This window comes from Rattus rattus, chromosome 8 (genome assembly GCF_011064425.1).
Source record: "Rattus rattus isolate New Zealand chromosome 8, Rrattus_CSIRO_v1, whole genome shotgun sequence".
Classification (NCBI taxonomy): domain Eukaryota; kingdom Metazoa; phylum Chordata; class Mammalia; order Rodentia; family Muridae; genus Rattus; species Rattus rattus.
The window spans coordinates 25762130-25781424 of record NC_046161.1 but is presented as its reverse complement, the minus strand read 5'-3'; the positions used below and the strand labels follow the sequence as shown (position 1 = coordinate 25781424).

The 19295-nt window shown below is 44.4% G+C and overlaps 1 protein-coding gene across 3 annotated transcripts in view; it reads left to right on the top strand.

Annotated features, from left to right (window-relative positions):
• The first annotated feature begins 783 nt into the window (after positions 1-783).
• Ntm (neurotrimin) overlaps positions 784-19295 on the top strand; it is a 951504-nt gene continuing 932992 nt past the window's right edge. The window contains exon 1 of one of the 3 annotated variants that reach the window (XM_032909747.1): positions 784-1183. In XM_032909747.1, the coding sequence (XP_032765638.1) occupies positions 1102-1183 (82 nt within the window). In that variant the 5' untranslated portion in view covers positions 784-1101. The remainder of the gene's footprint in view (positions 1184-19295) is intronic. The other 2 variants (XM_032909748.1, XM_032909749.1) reach the window with 2 other exon arrangements.

Here is a 19295-nt window from a genome sequence, read left to right as displayed (position 1 = left end):
CATCAAGGAGATAAATGTTTCCAACAGTCTGAGGACGTTTAATAACAACACACAAAGCAGCAGTCTGACAGTCCTTCAGTGTATCTAACTTAAATCTGTCTCGCTGAAGGTTAAAATACAGAAACTGACAGCAGGCTTTTGAGGGACGGTAGATTGAGCCCGTGTAGCAGGAGCCTTGCTTGTGCTCAGACAGTTTTCTGTAATCTAACAGTGGGCTGTCTTTTCAAATTCTAGATACTTTATCCCTTGGCTTGGGATTGTCTAACATGGGTGACTTTAAAGAAATAAGGCGAATGAAAAATGGGAGGGATCCAGGCTCTCTGAAGGAAGAATGACAGGAGAGGAAAACAGAAAGTTATTTATTATTTTCAAAGTGACTACCCAGAAAGGTTGAAGAGAAGGAGAGGAAAGATCTGTCACTGAATGATACTTCCCGCACAGGGAAAATAAGAACCAACAAATAGAATTTGACTCATTCTTGCAAGTTTCACAGAGCATGAAAACGCCCCTCTAAAATTTCCTGCGAGCCATGTTGGCTATGGGATTTTTTCCACTGCAAAGTGTGTCTAAGTTCAGGGGCCCGGGGAACACGAGAGGAAGAGGATTTTTGGATGCTCCGGGCTCTGCTGACTGTCAGTTTAAAAAATGAAAGTAATATACAAGGGGCAAAAGTGGCATTTATCATTCCATCTCTCCAGGCTCCTGTCTCTTTAATCAGCTTGATTTGCCCAGCAAATGATTCCTGAGTGTGTGTGTGTGTGTGTGTGTGTGTGTGTGTGTGTGTGTGTGTGTGTGCCCGCGCGCGCGTGTTGTAGCTCTGTCAATCCTTGGATTAGAACCAATGATTGCAGCTTGTAGGAGGGCTGTCCAGGGCCAGATTGTACAATGTGCCTCAGTGCCAGAGTATGAGTGGAGATAATTACGGAGAAGTCAGACTCTCTCTCGCCCTCGGCTTCCTTGTTGTGTCCTTCAGCAAAACAGTGGATTTAAATCTCCTCGGACTAGCTTGAGAGCAACACAATCTATCAGGAGGAAAAGGGAAAGAAAGAGGGAGAAAAAAAAAACCCGATCCTGACAAAAAAGAAGAAAAAGAAGAAAAATATGAAAACCATCCAGGCAAAAATGCACAATTCTATCTCGTGGGCAATCTTCACGGGGCTGGCTGCTCTGTGCCTCTTCCAAGGTAAGACTGGCTTTTCATTTGCCTACAGCAGCCTCGGGAATGGTACCCTGTGCTGCAAGCGTTTGCAGGCTCCCCCGGTCTGCTCCGCTGCGCGGTTTGCAGGTGGAAGCGCGAACGAACGTTTTAACCAGCATGGCTGGGACTTCATTCTCCCGACCAGGCTGAGAGAATATTGATTTGATTCTGGCTGCTACCGGAATGGGGGACTGTATGTGCATAAGTAAAAACGTGTCTCTGCTTCTCCCCTTGGGTCCGTGGCTGTGCAGTGGCTCCCTAGCTTCATGCACATCTTTCACACTTCCACAGCCCAGCACACATGTACGCAGGGGATCGGCGCAGATGGGGAGGGCAGCGGGGTTGCGAATGTGCTGCTTATGCGACTGGGGAAGAAATTACGGGAGGAAACTTTAAATATTGGCCAGTGAACTTGCAAAGCTTCCAAAAGGAGCAAAGCGGGGTGGAAAGGCAGGATGGAAACAATCGGGTACCTCCTGGAAGGTGCTGGCCAGCGGTCTGGCTTCGGAGAATAAATCCTTTCGCAGGAGCCTGAACAACTGTTAGTTTTGAATCTGTTTGGAGGTGTGTTTGTGGCGGGGTTGGGTAGGGGTGGGCGTTTCGAGCAGATAAAGGGGCTGTGCGAGCGGCAGCCGGCTGCGGTGGGCTCTGGAATTCAGGAAAGCCTTTCTAAGTTGAAAGGACAGAGGCACTAAGAGGCGAATGCTAATTTTCGGTCTACTTATTGGCGGCGGCGAAGCCAGGCTGCAGTTGCTGAGGCTGGCTTGCTCTCTGACCAGGTTTTCTTCAGTGTTTGCTCTGCTCATTTCAGGTGCATTGAAAAATCTGCTTCTACCGCGAGTCCATTTGCGGCACTGTGTGGTCCCTACCCCTTGTGTCAGTCCTCTCATTGCGACTCCATCCTAGACATGAAGTTAGCGGCTAACCAGGCTTGCCTCCCCCTCCATCGTTGGGGGAGGGGGCGAGTGTTCTAGGTTTCCCCTTCACTGTTAAAGATGTTGGAACTCAGAGACTGAGACAGGCCAAGAAACTTTGACAGGCTCGGTCCTGCAAGGCTCTCCAAGAGGCTTGGAGACTGAGGCAGGGAGGGGGGAGGCAAGGCTCTCCATCCTATGGGGTTGCATCCCCAGAGAAAAGTTCTCTCTGGCAGAGTGAAAAGGGATGGGACTCCCAGGGCTGCCTCCTCCTCTGCTTCCAGGGCCTTACAGAGTTCTCATGATCCTGCCAAGAATCCTAAGCTCTAGTCCCTCTGACCCCTTTCTGAGTGATAGACCCTGCCCTCTGCAGATCTATATGAGGTGGATGGAGGGACCAGGCTGGAAAAAGAATCAAATGCAAATGGTGTGCATCTTAACTGTGGCTTCCGAAGGAAAGGAAGGAAGAAAGGAAGAATTAGCCCGTGACAGGAAGGTCTAGAGTGGAAGATCATGCAGGAATATCCATGAGACTGCCTGTCACACTTAACCTCTGAGCCCTCCATCCTGAGCCTTGGGCACTGGAATGCAGAAGTAAAAGGAGTCTAGAGGCATCCTCGCTTGACTCCTCTTACGTAATATGGAGCAGGATCAGTGTCTGAGTATGTGTGTATGTGTGTGTGTGTATGCATGTGTATTCCGGGCACCTAGGATTTCACAAACTGAGTCTGTAGTCCTAACACTGGCCATAGAGAAATTGAGTTCAAGACCAGGCCTCCTCAGGGAAATACTTCCTTGCCTCCTGACAGCAGAAATGACAACTAGCTAGGCAAGGTATTGGGTGAGGTGTCAGAGAATAGGAGAGGAAGACTCATGTCTTTGGTAACTGTCACCTGTCTTGAGAGCCTCTGTCCTGCTTATAACACCAACCTGGAGACAACTGACAAATCCCACCATCAGCGGCCCCATTGGCTACATGCCAGGAGCCCCAGGGCCAAACAGAATTTACATATAAATTAGCATAACTTTTCATTAGAAATAAATGCAGAGAAGCATAATATTTGCTCAGACTTCAAATAGCCCCAAATAGAGAAGTAGAAAGCAACCTATTTCCCCAGGTGAAGAATGATTTTTTTTTTTTTTTTTTTTTTTAGTCTTGTTCACATCTTGTGGGAGGAGGGTGGGGGAGGCGATCTCAGATCTGGTCCCTTCTACCAAATTCTAAATTTCCCAAGGAGAATGATAGCTTTATTTGCGCTGGCTGCATCCAGGGACTTCTAAATAGGTTTCCCAGGCTGCTCAATTTTAAGACAGTGTGACCCCTAGAGACCCCATACCACATGCCAGTGGGACACGGCAAAGGTGATGTCTGTTTTCCTTTCGGGGAAGGAAGCAGAGGCTGCCAGCTATCTCTTATCAAACTTACAGAATTACTGAGGCAGCCCAGGTCTTGCCTGTAATAATCCTCCCCTATTGCATTGACCCAGTAGGACTGGTTAGAATGCAGCGCACATCCCAAGGCAATTTTTTCTTCTCCTCTGTTTTTGTTTTAAGCTGACTCTTCCCACGGCTGCTACTTCTGGGTTTCTTGCCTCTTGGAAAGGTGTATGGCACTAGTGGTAGGTTAAGGGCACCCTTCCTGGTCTATCCCCACCCCCACCCCCACCCCCACAACCCAGCAGCAACAGTGATCCGGTTTAGGGAGATAGGGGTTTTAGGGGAGTCAAAATGATTTCTGTGACAGGACTGGGAGGCAGGGGAGGCATTGATTAGCTCCCTGGGGTGTGCCCTGAGAAGCACCAGAGTTCTTTCTGGAGACTAGACTGAGGAAGCAGGATTGGGCCCTTTCTTTTCCAGCACGCTGCCCACCTTCCACCAGCAGAGGTTCTGAAAGCAAATGGCTGGGCGCACTGCAGATTTTCTCTCTCTAGCAACCAAACATTCCTCTTTTCTGGGATCATGGCTTCACTCAACTCCTTTCCATGAGTGAGGTTCCTTTCCTTTCCAACCCTCCTAATTCTCCTCTCAGATCCCACATCAAGGTACCTGCTCGTTGGAAATTCAGAATTGACCGGGGAGGGGGGTGGGGGGGAGGCTCACTTCACACTGTCCTTAGCTTGCAGCTGGGGCTGTGGGCACCATGCCGGTAGGCAGATCGTCTAACTTCCTTGCGTGCACTCACAGTAAGCATGTGGCTTGCGTCAGCATCCGAGCTGGGCAGTTCTGAGATGGGAAGGAGGTGGAGGAGACCAAATAGCCCTCACTGGCAACATGTAATAATCGATTGGAGGTGATGAGACCGAGGGCCTGCTGTGGGAACTGCACACACTTGGAAGCATGACCAGAAGTTTATGGGTGAGAGGGGAGCCCCAGAAAATGGATCGTGACTGCCATGTTTGGAGCTGCCTTCTTGGGGCTCATCATGGTCTAAGGTATGGAACGCTAACTAGACAGTTCCCTTCTACTCTTCCTGCTAGAGACTGCACTACCCAAAGTCTGAGCCTCTGAACATTTGCTCAAGGATGTCAGGCAGCCACACTCCACCAGCCAGGAGCTACCAGCCTCGTAGATGAAGGAAAGACATTCTTGGAACTGCAGCTCTAGTCACAGAGTTTCCAGGTGCAACCTGGTTCTGCTACTGGTTTTTTTGCTTTTTTCTTTTAAAGCAAAGCAGAAATGTAAGAATCCCTTTTATTAGCCATCATGCTAATGGTTAGTGCCCCGGTTTCCCTTCTTTTGTAGGAAGTTTTTCCTTCAGCACAGGTTTCAATGATATGGTCCATGAAAGTAACTAAAACTGTACTAAGCCTGGGCATGGTCATCCGTGCCTTTAAACTTAGCACTCGGGAGGCAAATGCAAGTGGCTCTCTATGAGTTCCGGGCCAGCCTGTCCTACAGAGAGCTCCAGGACAGCCAGGGCTGTTATACAGAGAAACCCTATCTTAGGAAAAACAACAACAACAACAACAACAACAACAACAACAACAATAACAACAACAACAAAACTTTCTAGGTTCCTGGGAAGGGAGGGAAATGCCAATTCAGCTTTCCTTCTAGCAACTCCCTGGGATCTCTTTGCCACATATGTACAGTTCTGCAGATAGGGGGACAATGACCAATATTGCCTCTGGCCGAGTGTCATAGATGGGTGAGACACACCAAGTTATCTCTTGGACTGAAATGAGTCTACAATATGCCAAAAAGCTGCAGAATGTGTGAGTCTGTGAATTGGTCACATTCAGGAAGCACTGCTAGAAAGATCTGCAATATTCTTGATGACCCTTCCTGGTAAATCACCCTTTGGACAAGACTGGCAAGCCTGGGATGTGATTCTCTGCCACGCATTTTGCTGTGGTCGAGAGTCCTTGGCCTCTTGCTCAGTGACATCAAAGCCCTTGCAGACTTCAAATCCCCTGCCTCCACGTGTCCAGCCATCCTAGCGACCTGAGTCCAGCTCAGTTGGGAACCTGAGCATATCTGGTCTCAATATTTTTGTGTGTTTTCCAGAGGGTAAATAAATATTTCCCTCCAAGAGCCTGTCTCCCCACCTGCCTGACAGGCTGGGGAGCGACTCCCCTGGGTGTTGTAAGGACTCATTAATGCTTGTAACGCTCCAAACATGTGGTGCTAAGTGGAGCGCCATGCTGAGACCGGCGGTCCTTATGCAGTTTCCTTCCTTTCTGCTCCATTGGCTTGTTACATGTTTACTTTATGTCTATAGTCATTTGAAATTCAATAAAAACAAATTAAACATAAAAATTGAAACATGCGAACATAAGGTAGCTGGTGGCTGCAGGTTGGGTAGACACTGTCTCATGTGTCTCCGTAGACTCTCCTCTATCCTGTGGGGCTTCTCCACGGCGCTGGAGGATGTAGTGATGGTGGTGGTGGTGGTGGGGAGACATGGTCTCTGGAATACATGGTCTCCCCATACATTTGTGAACACAGGGCAGGAATCATGGAAAAGGATAGGAGCCAGAGCTCTGGGTAGCTGGGAGGTGCTACTCTATTCCAAATCAGAGCCCCTGTTTGGACTGATTTGGTCAGTTGTGTGTGGAAACTTTGTATTTCCTTTCCCTGTAGTTTCTTATACTGTCTTCCGGATTAAGTCTGCTCTGAGTCTCCTGCTATATGTGAGTTCAATCACACTACCCCCAACCTCTCTGGCTACTCTCCCTCTCTCTCTCTTCCAGCTCTCCTCTCTCTGTTCTACATGCTTTCCATTTCCCTTCTTCCTTTCGTCCCCCCATTCCCTTCTTTGGGAGTGGTAATTGATCAGTTGACAGATCTAGGTCAAGCTGGCCGGTTGCTCTGCTTCCTACAGGCTTGCCTAGAAGGAGGGGGGAGGCTATCTTCCCAGCACACGAGAGCCCAAACCCTGAGGCAGAGCAGTGGAGAAGGAGGGCAGATGAACAAGTTCATCCATCCCCAGGGGAAGTGTCTGGGATGCTGTTGACTATGTCCTTTCAGCTGTTGAGTTCCTCTGACACTCTGGTTTCCATACCTGCTTCCCGTTTTTTTGATCTTCCCCATCTGTATTTACACTTTGCCTCGGTCCTGTTTTTTTTCCCAGCCCTTTCCTCAACTCACCTTCTCTCCTTCTGAAATCACAGCAGGCGATCACAGAATATCCCTTATGTAAGTCATATTAAAGGTATGGCCTTTTGTTTATTTGCAAGAAGGAAAACAGAAGCCCTGCCAGAAGAGCTCTGTAAGACATTTGCAAACTGCAAAACAAACCAACAAAGACTCGAATTTTCATCGCCGAGAAGAGAGGATTTCAAGGGAGGCTGTCAAGCTCAGATTCAAATATTGGAAAACATATTCTTCACTCCTGCCACTGAGAACATCTTAGGTTACTAAGCTCGATTTTTTTTTCTGTCTCCTTTTCTTTTTAGTTTCTCTGAGAACATCGGCCTTTCCAATAATAAAGACTGATCAAAAGACCAGCCTGTTTCGGCTTCACTTGTGTACTCTGAGAAGTGGTACCCACTCTCAGCCCATTGGGCCAATCATCAAGAAGTGTTTGTTGAGCACCTACTGTGCTTCATGATGAACTGAAAGAGCGAGGGCTTGGCCAGTGAACAAATCAAGTGAGCCCAAGACCATAAACCTCTCACAGTTAGTTCTGTCTTGTCTTGAAGCAGTACTCAGTGACTGAGTGCAGTGTCAGGCCTTCTGTGCAAATGATGGTAGCAGCAAGGCACAAAAGTACCCATCCTTTAGTCCTTATCTGAGGAAGCACTGAGAAAGGCTATGCACTCCACACCATGGATCTGCATCCTTGCAGATCGGAGGCAGATCTTACCTTTGTTAGTGATGCTCTGGTCAAGAAGGTGTTTCTGGAAATCTTGTTTGTCTTCCAGTATATGCAGCTGGAAGCAGATGAAAGTCAACTTGTCATGTGACTACTGGTTTTTGTTGTTGCGTAATTGATGACTGTTGACACCACTGCCACCTAGTACAGCCAGACTCCTTCCTTTATGCCCTGGTTTCTGCACAGCACAAAAGAGTTCAAGATGGTAAAGAGAGAATACTTGTGATAAGGCCAGGGGTTACTTGCCTCCAACAGCTAGACTATTCCTTTGGCTTCTTACGGGATGCACATTTGTTTCACTTTAAGAACTTACTTGTTACATTGTCAACCTCCCCTATTTTAGGTTTTCAAAGTAATCCAAATGATTCATTAACTGAAGACGTTTATTTGTTCTCTTCTGTTACTCTATACTGTTTGGAAAGTCGCCTTGCATGGTTGTTCTATATACCCATTGTTTCTTAATATGTCTGCTTGGATTTCCAGCCTTGTATGTCCAGTGAAATGGTGAGCTTCTCCTGTGCTCAGTTCCTGCCCCACCGTCAAGCCCGAGCAGAGTAGGAGGAGTGTTCTTGCCTATGTTCCCACCTTCCATGGAACTGATGACTATTGGAGTGGGACAAACCTTTCTCCTGGTCCATAATTCTTTTAAGTCCAGTATCCTAGAGCAATTCTTCTCCTGTCTTAGAAGCCACAAAGACCTTCAGCAGATAAGAGCTAAGACAGGTCCTCAGTCTCTATCTGTGTTCAATATCTGCCAACTCTAGGCTAGTCATTCTAGTTACCCAGAATGCTTTATACCAATGCCAACATTCAGACCTTGCCCCAAACCAGGTGGTTCAGAATCTCCCTATGATCTCACTCAACACTGACAATTTAACATCATCCCTAAGCAGTTTTAATTCAGAGCATTGCTGAAAAAACGACACCTAAAAAGCCATCTCAAAATAGCTCTCAAACCAGCTCTGCACCCCTGGAATAGACACAGCCCCAGAGGGACTCCGTTCTTTGCAATTTAAAATAAAGAAGCTGGACCAGAGGATCTTAAAGTTTCATTCCAAACTCTACATCTCACAGTCCTCCAAATAGTCTTTTTGAGTGTAGTTATTGATAGGTAGTGGTACTGAAAGAAAATGCTCACAACTAGTTTCTGCCTGGGAATACAAACTGTCACAGATGGGTGAACACAGGCAGAGCTTGCAGGTGATGTGCATGGGCATGCAAACTCTACAATGCGGTGTCACGTGTCAGATAGTATCTGCCAATACAAGGGTGTATTTATGTACCTGTAAAGCATACTCAGCATGCAATGATAAGATAAACCAGTTAAAGCTTTGCAGGCAGAAGGAAGAAGGAATTACAATAACTCCTAATTGACCCATCTCTAAGGCTTCTTGCAAGGAAACCTCAGGAAGCCTTTGAGCGAAGGTCAAGAATGGATGTCTTTAAGATGAACTTGGAGGGTGTCAAGCACCAGTTAGTCATGGATAAAACTCTTTCAAAGACAAGGATGGAGCTTCCCGAGAAATCACTCAGTGATTCTCAGGTGCTGTCTCCTTCCCGGGTCAAGGGAAACTCATCCTCAGCAAATCAGCAGCAGTCTTGGGGCTTCATTTGTTAGAATACTGTGATGTTGGCTCTGCTTTCTATGCCTGGTCAGTTTCTGCAGGCCGTGCAGGAGCAAAAGCTTGTTTGTTTTCTGATGGAGTCAGCAGTTCTGAGAGGCACATGGGTTACAGAACTACTGTGCAGATTGGAGCCAAGCTTAGTCACTGGGTAACCCACACAACCATCTGGTGCCCCAAAGAATTCACCCTGCTGTGTCAGACAACCCTAGAATCACAACTAGTTCAAGCCTAGAGGGACTTCCAGTATGATTTATTCAACCCTTCCCTTTGATCTCTGACACCTCCTCAATGCAGCTGCTGGGGGTTCCCAGCATCTGTTCCCAATAATGCAAAATGAAAAAGTTCCTTCCGACCATCTACTGGTTTAAATGTTGGATCTCAGGGAAGATGGCAAGAAAGGTATGCAATAGAGGGAAGCTCTATTTTCTGGAGACTCCAGGCATTTTCTGTAGAACATCATTATAACTTTCTTGTCCTTGGTTTGGCTTGGGACCAACCTTAGCGTGGCCACGTCTTACCTTAAGAACTGCGGCATTTGAGTCAACCTCTGTTTTCTGTTTCCTTGTGGTACTGGGGAAGGAACCAAGGCCAATGTACACCAGGAAAGTCCTCTACCAGTGAGCTACATTCCTAGCTCCAGAGTCACCAACCTCTGTGTGTCTCAATATCTTTCTCAGTAAAATGAAATAATTATAGGATTTTTGTTGTAAGGTTGTTAAAAGGATTAAATAAATACATTAATACTAAAAAGATGTCTAGTATGGTGGTCATCTTAATCTACCATCTGATTTTTCTATTGTATGAATGTTTCTTAGATATTTGAAAGTCTGATTGCGTCCCCATTGTCTTTCCATGAGGTTCAATATGTCACGATTTCTATGTCATATAATCTTCCACAGAACAGGCCCTGACTGCTCCTCTGTGATTCTTCTGTACATGTCTTTCTTTTTCTCAGTGGTACTGATGGCTCAACCCAGGTCTTATGTTTGCCAAGAAGCATGCTTCTACCAAACCACATTGCCAGTATGATTACCCCATAAGCTTCTTAAAATATTCTTTTCTCACAATGTCTGAGCCTGTAATGATGTCTCACTCCAAGTCCAAGCAGGATGGACCCTCTGTATGTTGACAAGGAATGGAAAACATAAGCTTCAGTTTATCTCTCTTATCCCTGATATTTTACAGTTCACATTTACAGCCTCTGAGTTTCCTTTGGTTCTCCTAAGCACATGTGGATACTGCTCTCTGCTTGTGCTCAGGCCCCACCTGCCTTTGACTATTTCAAAATATTGTCAGTAATTCAAGACAAACTTGGCACCAAGGTATCTCTTTGAATAGCCTTGTTCTTTATCTATAGTCCTATTACACGTGTATTCAATCTTATTTTTAACATCCATAGCATGTTAGTGTAGTTATTCAATTACATGTGCCTTTTCCTTCAGGCTATGAGCTCCAGGAGGGCACAGGATGCCTTATTTTCCTAGCACCCTTAGTACAGGGGCTGGGACAAAGTGACATTTTATATTATGGACAGAAGACAAAAATAAGAAAAGGAAGAAAAGAGGAGTTGACATCCTCTGGTATTCTAACTGCAATATAATATTCTCAATTTAGCCTACAGTGAGGTGTTATTTCTATCTTCCTTATGCTACGTCTGTGTTTGTATTTTCACTGTGTATGCATAGGCCTGACTCCAAACTGTATCCTTGATAAGGTCATCTTACTAAGTTTGTCCATTGCTTTTCCTGACAATACTTTTTGGATACTAAGTGTGTCATCCCATATAACTTCTCCCAGTAGCTGTCACACTGTGTTGTGCCCACACTTCTCTCTAATCAGTCTGAACATTAGCTTTAATTATCAATTTTGTCTCATATTAATAATATGTCATGAGTTATGGGTAACTATGTAACTATCTTTGCAGAATTCATTGTTTCAGGCTGGAATTACTGAAGAACAGAAACCAGTTCTTCTAGTGGGAAATAGATAGGTCAGTGAGGGAGGTGTGGCACAGAATCAATGCTCTCTCCACCTGAGTAAGTGCCCACAGCAGAAGGGGCAGCAGGAACCAAGAGAGCTAGAGAAAAAACAAGAACAAAGGGGTTGCACAGATGTATTAAGATGGAGAAGAGGAAATGGTAGTGGTTTTCTTTCTGCCTCATTATACCTTACCTCTCTCCCCCTTTCTGCTAGGCACTCAGTGAAGGTATCTGATTCACTTCCTATAAAGCTAAGGTGTAACTTGGTCCAAACACAGACGAGGACTGATGGCTGTCTTAGATTGGTTTCTACAGCTATTATAAAACACCATCACCACAAGCAAACTCAGAAGTAAAATGTTTGTTTGGTCTATGGGTTATAGACCATCATTAGTGGAAGCCAAGGCAGAGACCCAAGACAAGAATCTAGAGGCAGTGACTAAAGCAGAGACATGGGGAAATGCTGCTTACAGGCTTGCTCCTCATGGCTTGCACAGCCTGATTTCCGACCACATTGGACAGAAATGTTCACCATGAGGATCACCCTGTCCAGCAACAGTGGGTTCCACATCAATCATCAATCAAGAGAATGCACCATAGACTTCCTTACAGGCCAATCTGATGGAGGCAATTCATCAATCGATATTCCCTCTTCCCAGATGTGTCTAAGCTTGGGTCAAGTAGACAAAATCAACCAGCGCAATGGCTTTTTCCTTAACGCACGAGCACCAATAGATAGGCAAATCATTTTCCTAGTACTGGAGAGAAATAAGAATTCACTGTTTATTGTTACATTTTCCCTCCTTTTTGATGAAGACATTTTGACTGAAGGATTTAAATGCCTTGACATCATTGTTCATTGCTTCTGTGCTCTTAAAACCTTGACCAGAATCAAACACTTTAATCATCAAACCTTAGAGTTTTGTTTTGTTTGTTTCCCAGACTTAGAGTTCTGAGACACCTTGGCATTCCACTTTCCTGTCTGCTTCCCAAGGCAATGATCTCATTTGAATAATGGTTCCCAATTCCTACCCAGCAGTCCTAGAGCTCTTCAGTGACCAGTCCCTCCTTCCCTGAGCCACAGACCCCGTTCTAGCTTCCTATCACAATCACTTTTGAAGACTGTTACAAGCAGATGTTCAGGTCTGACTTCTGCCCTCCGGGCACTGGCCAGTGAAGGCATGGCCAGTCATCTCTGTGTAGAAGGAAAAACAGATGCCTTATTATAGATGTTCAGTGAAAATAATTGATGTTAACCTTCTTTCACAGCTGATAAACTCTGTGAGGAGAGACTTCATTACTCTAGCAGGCACTTTGATACCTTCTCCGTGGCTATTCTATTCTTTCTCTACAAATGATGCTCTTAAATTTTTACAGGGCAGCAGTGTGCTTATTTAAAATATCTCCCTGATTCTCTTGTAGCTAACTTTGAGGATAAATAGCTATTCCTTTACCTAGCATTATCTTCTAAGCACTTGCAATGCAACCATACCAATAGAACACAAGCACAAATGGCTGGAGGAGGCATCAGGAGTTGCCTCTAGGTGACCCAAGCATTCTAACACTTGTTATGTCCTTTCTCTACATTGCTTAGAGGCCCAGCAGCCAGACCACCAACAGGAAGAATAGTCACATCCGTCAAGGATAGCAAGGAAAGGATCTTTGGGTCTAACCACAGGGCTCACTGCCTTATTAAATGAAATCCACATGTACTTATTGCATTGAAGATTGCTTTTAAAGGCAGCAAATAAGGTTTCTTTTACTTACAACTGAATACATCTTTAATGAAAGCCACCACCTCTGCCTTTTAGAGCTTCCAGAACACTAGTGGGACACTACACTGATACACTTTCTGAAAGATGACATCCCCCTCCATGGCTTCTGTTCTTCCTAGCATGTACTCCTTTTTCTAATCATTCCAATCAGCATCTTCTGTACAAGTCCCTACTGATAATGATCAGCTTTGAAGAGGTTATCAGCACAGAAGATGTTTCCTGGTGTAATCTAATCTGTAGGGTACTAATACCCAGGTTAACTTGATCCACCTGTAACTTCCTTTTAGTCTTTTTTCCTTATACCATTGTCTTTTGGACTCACACAAAGGCTGTCCCTAATCCTCTTCTAATGAGCACTGTCCCAACGAGCAAGATTCCCAACTGTGCAAGACCTCCTCTGTGCTTCTTGACAGCGAGCATCTCTATTAGGTGAAATTCTACTGTACTTTGTGTACCACGTTTAACTCTGTTGAGAGGGTTTTCAATCCTGATGAATTTTGTATTATCTGGAAATGCACCATACATGCTGACCCCACATCTTCTAGATTTATTACTTAAATAGTCATACACTGCAGCTGATGGTATGGCTACATTCTTCCTTAGACTTATCCTACATCTGTTATTGAAATGTTTATTTATCATCTCCTGTACGTTAGGCAAACAACAGGCAGACATATAGTTCTTACACTCAATGACTATGCTGCAACGTGGTTGGATCTGGGACAAAGGCCAGTAAAGTTTACCACAGTAACGTTCAGGAGATTTGGGAAGGTGTGATGTTGAAGCTGAGAAGGAAAAAAAAGGAGATTGAGCTGGGTGAGAAAACAGAAGTTTACACATGTAGGAAGCTGCAAGTTTCAGTCTAGAGGCAAGTCAACATGGTAAGAATTCAGGATCCAACATCATCTCTTGCAGGGGTGGGTTGCAGGATGAGGTGGTGGAAAGATGGCCACCAGTAGAAAAATAGGCAGGAGTCAGAACATAAATGGTTCTTTCTTAATGTTTCTGTTTGGTTTTGTGTGTGTGTGTGTGTGTGTGTGTGTGTGTGTGTGTGTGTGTATTGGAGACAAGCTCTCATATAGCCTAGGCTAGCCACTAAGTCATCCTCCTGCCCCCACCTTGAATGGCTCTTATAAAAGACTTGCTGCTAGGTGTCCCACGCACGACTTCCCGCCGGCAAGGAGCACGCGAGACATAGAAATTCTTACTATGAGTGACTTTTATTCCTGTCTATTCCTCTCTCATGGTGGAAGCCCCGCTTGCGCCGCCAGGCGCACCCTATTTATCCCTCTGTGTACGCACTCCACACCTGATTGGTTGTTTACTCATGACCTCTCAGGTATGCCCCGAAATGGGCAAAGACCTGGCAGGAAGGCACTCTTGCACATGCGCACACAGTTAACCTCCCATAGGGAGTCGGGCTTATGTAAAGGCTAGCGCCATCTTGACTGACCTGGCCTTCCACGTGGGGGCGGTGAGGGAAGCCAGCGCCATCTAGTGGTGGCGAAATGTTATTATGACCCTCTACATCTCACCCTTTTATTTATAAATTTTATAGCAGTCATGATCACCCATATCGCGTGCAATGAGGAAACCTCAGCGATGTGCAGGGGCTGATCAAAGGAAATCACTGAGTCTCTCTCAATCCCAGTGCAATGATCCACAGATCTATGGGGTGCAAAGAGAGAACTCAGAATACAGAGAGAGACCTCTCCTCCCAGTGCAAATGGACCCACAGGTCCTTGGGGTGCAGGGAGCAGGGAACTCAGATACAGAGTAAGTCCTGAGCAAGATAACCAAATTCAGTGGAGGCCCTTTGTACAATGGCCATAAGTGCTTGAGTGAATAACGGCCTTGTCACATTATTGTTGAGGTCTGAGTTTGCAAACCAACCATGGTATGAATACTGATCCACAGCATAGGGCTGTATCAAACAGAACCTCCGATAAGAGTGGGCACCTCATTTGGTCCTCCCTCAGCTGTTGCCACCAAGGGCCATGGTCTTCCTATAATGAAATTTAGAATTTCCAATTGTTAGTAACTACTCTAGAAAGTTCACCCATTGTACTTGTCTAACAATAGGGAGGATATTTAGACACTGCAGACACAATGTCTGCAGTATAATGGCTGCTACAATAGCAAAGTGTCAAGGTCTTTTCCAGGACAGTTCAGGATCAGTCATTTTCTCTGGAACAACCAGCAGACAATGGAACCAATTTCTGAGATCTGTATGACCAGGACAGAGTTCTCCAGTCATTGTAGCCACACAGGTGGCTTTCTGTGAAGCTACAGTCTGTAAAATGGCAACACCAGTTTTAAGGCAGCAAGAGTCACCAGGGAAACCTGGAATCAGTGCAGCAGTGTACAGAGTCTGAGCAGAAGGCCACAGTGGGATCGGGAACACACACGCAGCGGTAACACTGACTGCAGGCAAGATTTCTGTGATGACAAAAGGTGAAGGGGGGATCTTCCGTCTTCCTTTCAGGGCAGAGGAATGACTCCTGGGATGAACCGAGAGCTGAATCTTCATGTAACCAGGATCAGCAAGTCTCAGCAACCACCCAGGCAGCTGGCACACTCTTTAGCATCCTGTAGAAAAAAACAAACATTCCCTCTTCCCATATAAAATATCTGGACAGGATCATGTCAATATGTGGATCTCTCTATTTCACCTAGGCAGAAGTATGCCTAGTTGTAGGGTGCCATAAACTTTGGCATCCAAATTTTAAAATTGAAATAAAAGGAGTATTATTAGCATTCAGGGATATCTCCCCCTATTTATTTATTAAAATTGTTAAAATATTGTTTATTAAGATAAGTCCTCGAGGATTAAATTGAGGACACTGAGCACTTGTATTTATAATTTGACTTGTATACCAAATTATTGTTTCTAGCATTATTGTTTTGGATATATAAAGAATGAGATTTTTTCACTAATTTTTCTTATGTAAGGCCTAATCTGTCTGGTATCTGTCCTCCTAGTTAAGGAGTCTAACAGTTTGAGTTCTTAAATGTCCTATAAAGGAACAGTATTTAGTGCTCTTAACCTGCCATCTCTCCAGCACCTACAAACTTTATTTACTAAACATAAGCATTAATTAGAAATGTCAAATCCTGTAAACAAGGTCCAGATTTAGCCTTATTTAGAAATCTGAGTTGGCAGGGTGAGGCTGGGCGTTGAAAGTAAGCAAATGGAGTCTTCCCTTTTGTGAGGGTGTGTTATCAACTCCATTATCATTTTCAAAGAGCTGGGTCTATGGTTTTGTTTAGTTCTCTGAGCCAGAGCACTGAAAGGACAGTGAGTTGCATTTACACTGGAATCCTCACTGATTTCAAGTAGAAAACCTGTCTCCAATAAAGTATTAAGTGATTGAAATCAATTGTAAACCAAAACCACCAATGACTATCAGTATATGAAGTGAAAGCTTGATTTTTAACATATAAAAAACAGTGGAAGTGCATTTTTATGGGTTGCATGCACAATTTACAGTAAATACAAAAGCATGTAAGGAGTAAAGTTATCAATTTTGCCTGAAATTTGTATATGTAATAGGCCAAATATCAGTATTTTGTAATAACCAATTAAATTGTTGTTTGGACTAAGATATGTTTCACCAGGTTTCTTTTTAAAATACTTTCATGACTCTAGCCTACAACTCTGTACTAAAACAGCTGAAGCTTTATCTCCAATGTGCATAACAAAGACCTAAGTCCTCTGGTAAGGTGAGGTACTTAGCCAAATAACATCCTTAGAAGCTTAACATTAGCTTCAAATATTCTTTTTTGGAGTAGTGCAACAGCTACTCCCCAAATATTAAAGCTCATTCTGAGAGCAAATGTTTGTAGTAAAAATTTCTATATATACTGAAAGATTTAATGTTCTAACTTCACATTGAAGAAGCAACAAAATTATATAATATAAGGCTGTTAGCCACTTTTAATGATATCATTATGGGCTCTCTAAAATTATAAGCAAGCTCACAAAATAAAACTCACAATCGCCAGGATGTAAAAAACAAACTGAAAAAACAATCCTCTAAATCTATCTTGAAATGGCAGTTGAGTAAGGAAACTGGCTGTAATGTTCTCATAAGTTCTAAAACCTCATCAATCCTTTATAAATCCTGTAACAATCTCTATCCAATACAATCTCTACCTGTTTGATTTTTCCTCAATTGAAAATAAGTTTGAGTTAGTCAATGTAACACTGGCAATCCTTAATCACAATCTTAAATTCTCCTTGTAACAGCAGACCACCACCACAAGGTCACCTGAGCTTTGAATACGTGACTAGGCAGCTGTTCTCCGGGCAGTGGAAATTAGCATTAGAATACAGATAACTTCAGGGCCAGCCACACCTATGGAAAGCAAAAGTCAACCCCCAACAACAATCTAGTCACCAAGGCACCACAAGTCTATCTATTATGTTGTAAAGTTTGACTATCAATTCTACATTTGAAAGCACAATGGCGGGTCTCCAATACCTCTCGAGACAATGTCCTAAATTCTTTTTAGAAGCCTGGTTTCTAGCATAAGAATTCCAAAAACATTACCTCAATTTAGACCTGTCTCACTAGGGTGGCCCAATGTCACGTGTATCTAGAATTACTTCATCTAAATTACAGTTTTAAGCCAACTTTCTGTTACCAATATTATACCTTTTTAACCATATCCAATAACTTGAAAGCCAATTCAGAGCATATTTATACATTTAAAACCAATGAGAAACAAAATTGAAGTGGCTACACATATCTTAATATATATATCAAACACCATTTTTACCTTTTTAGCTATGATTTTAAGAGATGTACCTTGTCACCTGTTGAGTCAATTAACCAGTCAGGGGTTTTTCTAAGAGAAACAGCTATCAACTCTTGTACCAAAAAGGCTGAGAAGCTGTTAGCGCCTTTAAGATCAGCCCGTGTAGACGCTTAGCCAGCTTCTAAGCCGCTCCTCCAGCTAATCTAGACACCTGGCTCTAGGCACAGGGCTTTAAAGAACTGATTGAAACTGTTTTTTATTCATTTGTTCCTTTTTGAAACGAATTAAAACCAAGTCAAGGTGTGCACGACCGGCAGATAAGGTTTTTACCATTTTTTCTTTTGAACATGAAACGTAAAACATTTAAACAACGAGAAACAAAAATCACAGACATAAACTGACAGACACGGAGACATCCTGGTGCACCAGAGACAAACAATAGACAAAGAGGGAAAAAACCAGATGGTGTCCACGGTGACTATCCACTCGGGTGGAGTTGATATGGGCGATGGATTGTCTCAATTCCTGGACTAGTCCACCAACGTGTTGAAACCCAATTCCTGTAAGATACTAAGATATATTATCTGAGCGGCACGACCGACATTTGCCAATGGTATGGAAGTGAAGCACAGCCCTGAATATTTTTACTCAACCCAATTACATAAACTCCATCAGGCTGTACGGGCACTGAGATGTCCTTTTATTTGATTCTCCTGAATAAATTTTCAGGCGGTCTGCCTCGATCAAATCTGATCAGCATGACTCTGTAAAGCTGTCGAGTCAGCGCATCGGACGCCGAGGCTTCCGAGAGCCGCCCGGAGCTTAAGTACACCTTTATAAGCACCAAGACAAAGTTTTTTCTGCCAACATACTGTGTTCCTTTTACCTCCTCCCCTTCTGGAATTGAGGGGACTGCTACTTGAGATCGATCAGCTTCCTTTTCTCGTTGCAACTTTTCACTACCCCCCTGTTTCTGACCATCTTTTTCCGCCCCCAACACTCTCCGCTTTGTTGTTTTAACTGAGCAGTTGTGAAGCCGTTTGGTGGTAGCTAAAACTCAAAGGTCAATAGAAAAGCCCGAGGGTTGCCAGAGCAACCCAGCGGCACCTGCCGCGTCCGGCAGTGGTAAGAGTTGAGCAGATCAATGGGGCTAGCCATGGTCTCTCAGGGTCTTACCCCACTCATAGCTTCTATGAAATGGAGGCTTGTAATCTTGGCGATGTTTTTTATCCAGGGGTTTCTTGACCAGATGTCCCACGACGACTTTGGAGACATAGAAATTCTTACTATGAGTGACTTTTATTCCTGTCTATTCCTCTCTCATGGTGGAAGCCCGCTTGTAGCACCCTATTTATCCCTGGGGCACCCACACCTGATTGGTTGTTTACTCATGACCTCATCAGGTATGCCCGAAATGGGAAAAGACCTGGCAGGAAGGCACTCTTGCACATTGCACACAGTTAACCTCCCCATAGGGGAGACCTGGCTTGTTAAAAGGCTAGCCATCTTGACTGACCTGGCCTTCCACGTGGGGCGCAGTGGAAGCCAGCGCCATCTAGTGGTGGCGAATGTTATTGCGGCCCTCTACAGCTAGGGGAAAAAATTCATTCTGAAGATTGTATACTAGCCAGGAACACAATCAGATTTTTAAGGGCAGTAGTTGGAGTTATTGAGAACATTAAAATGACACCCTAATTACTGTGCGATTAGCGGATTGGAAGGGAAC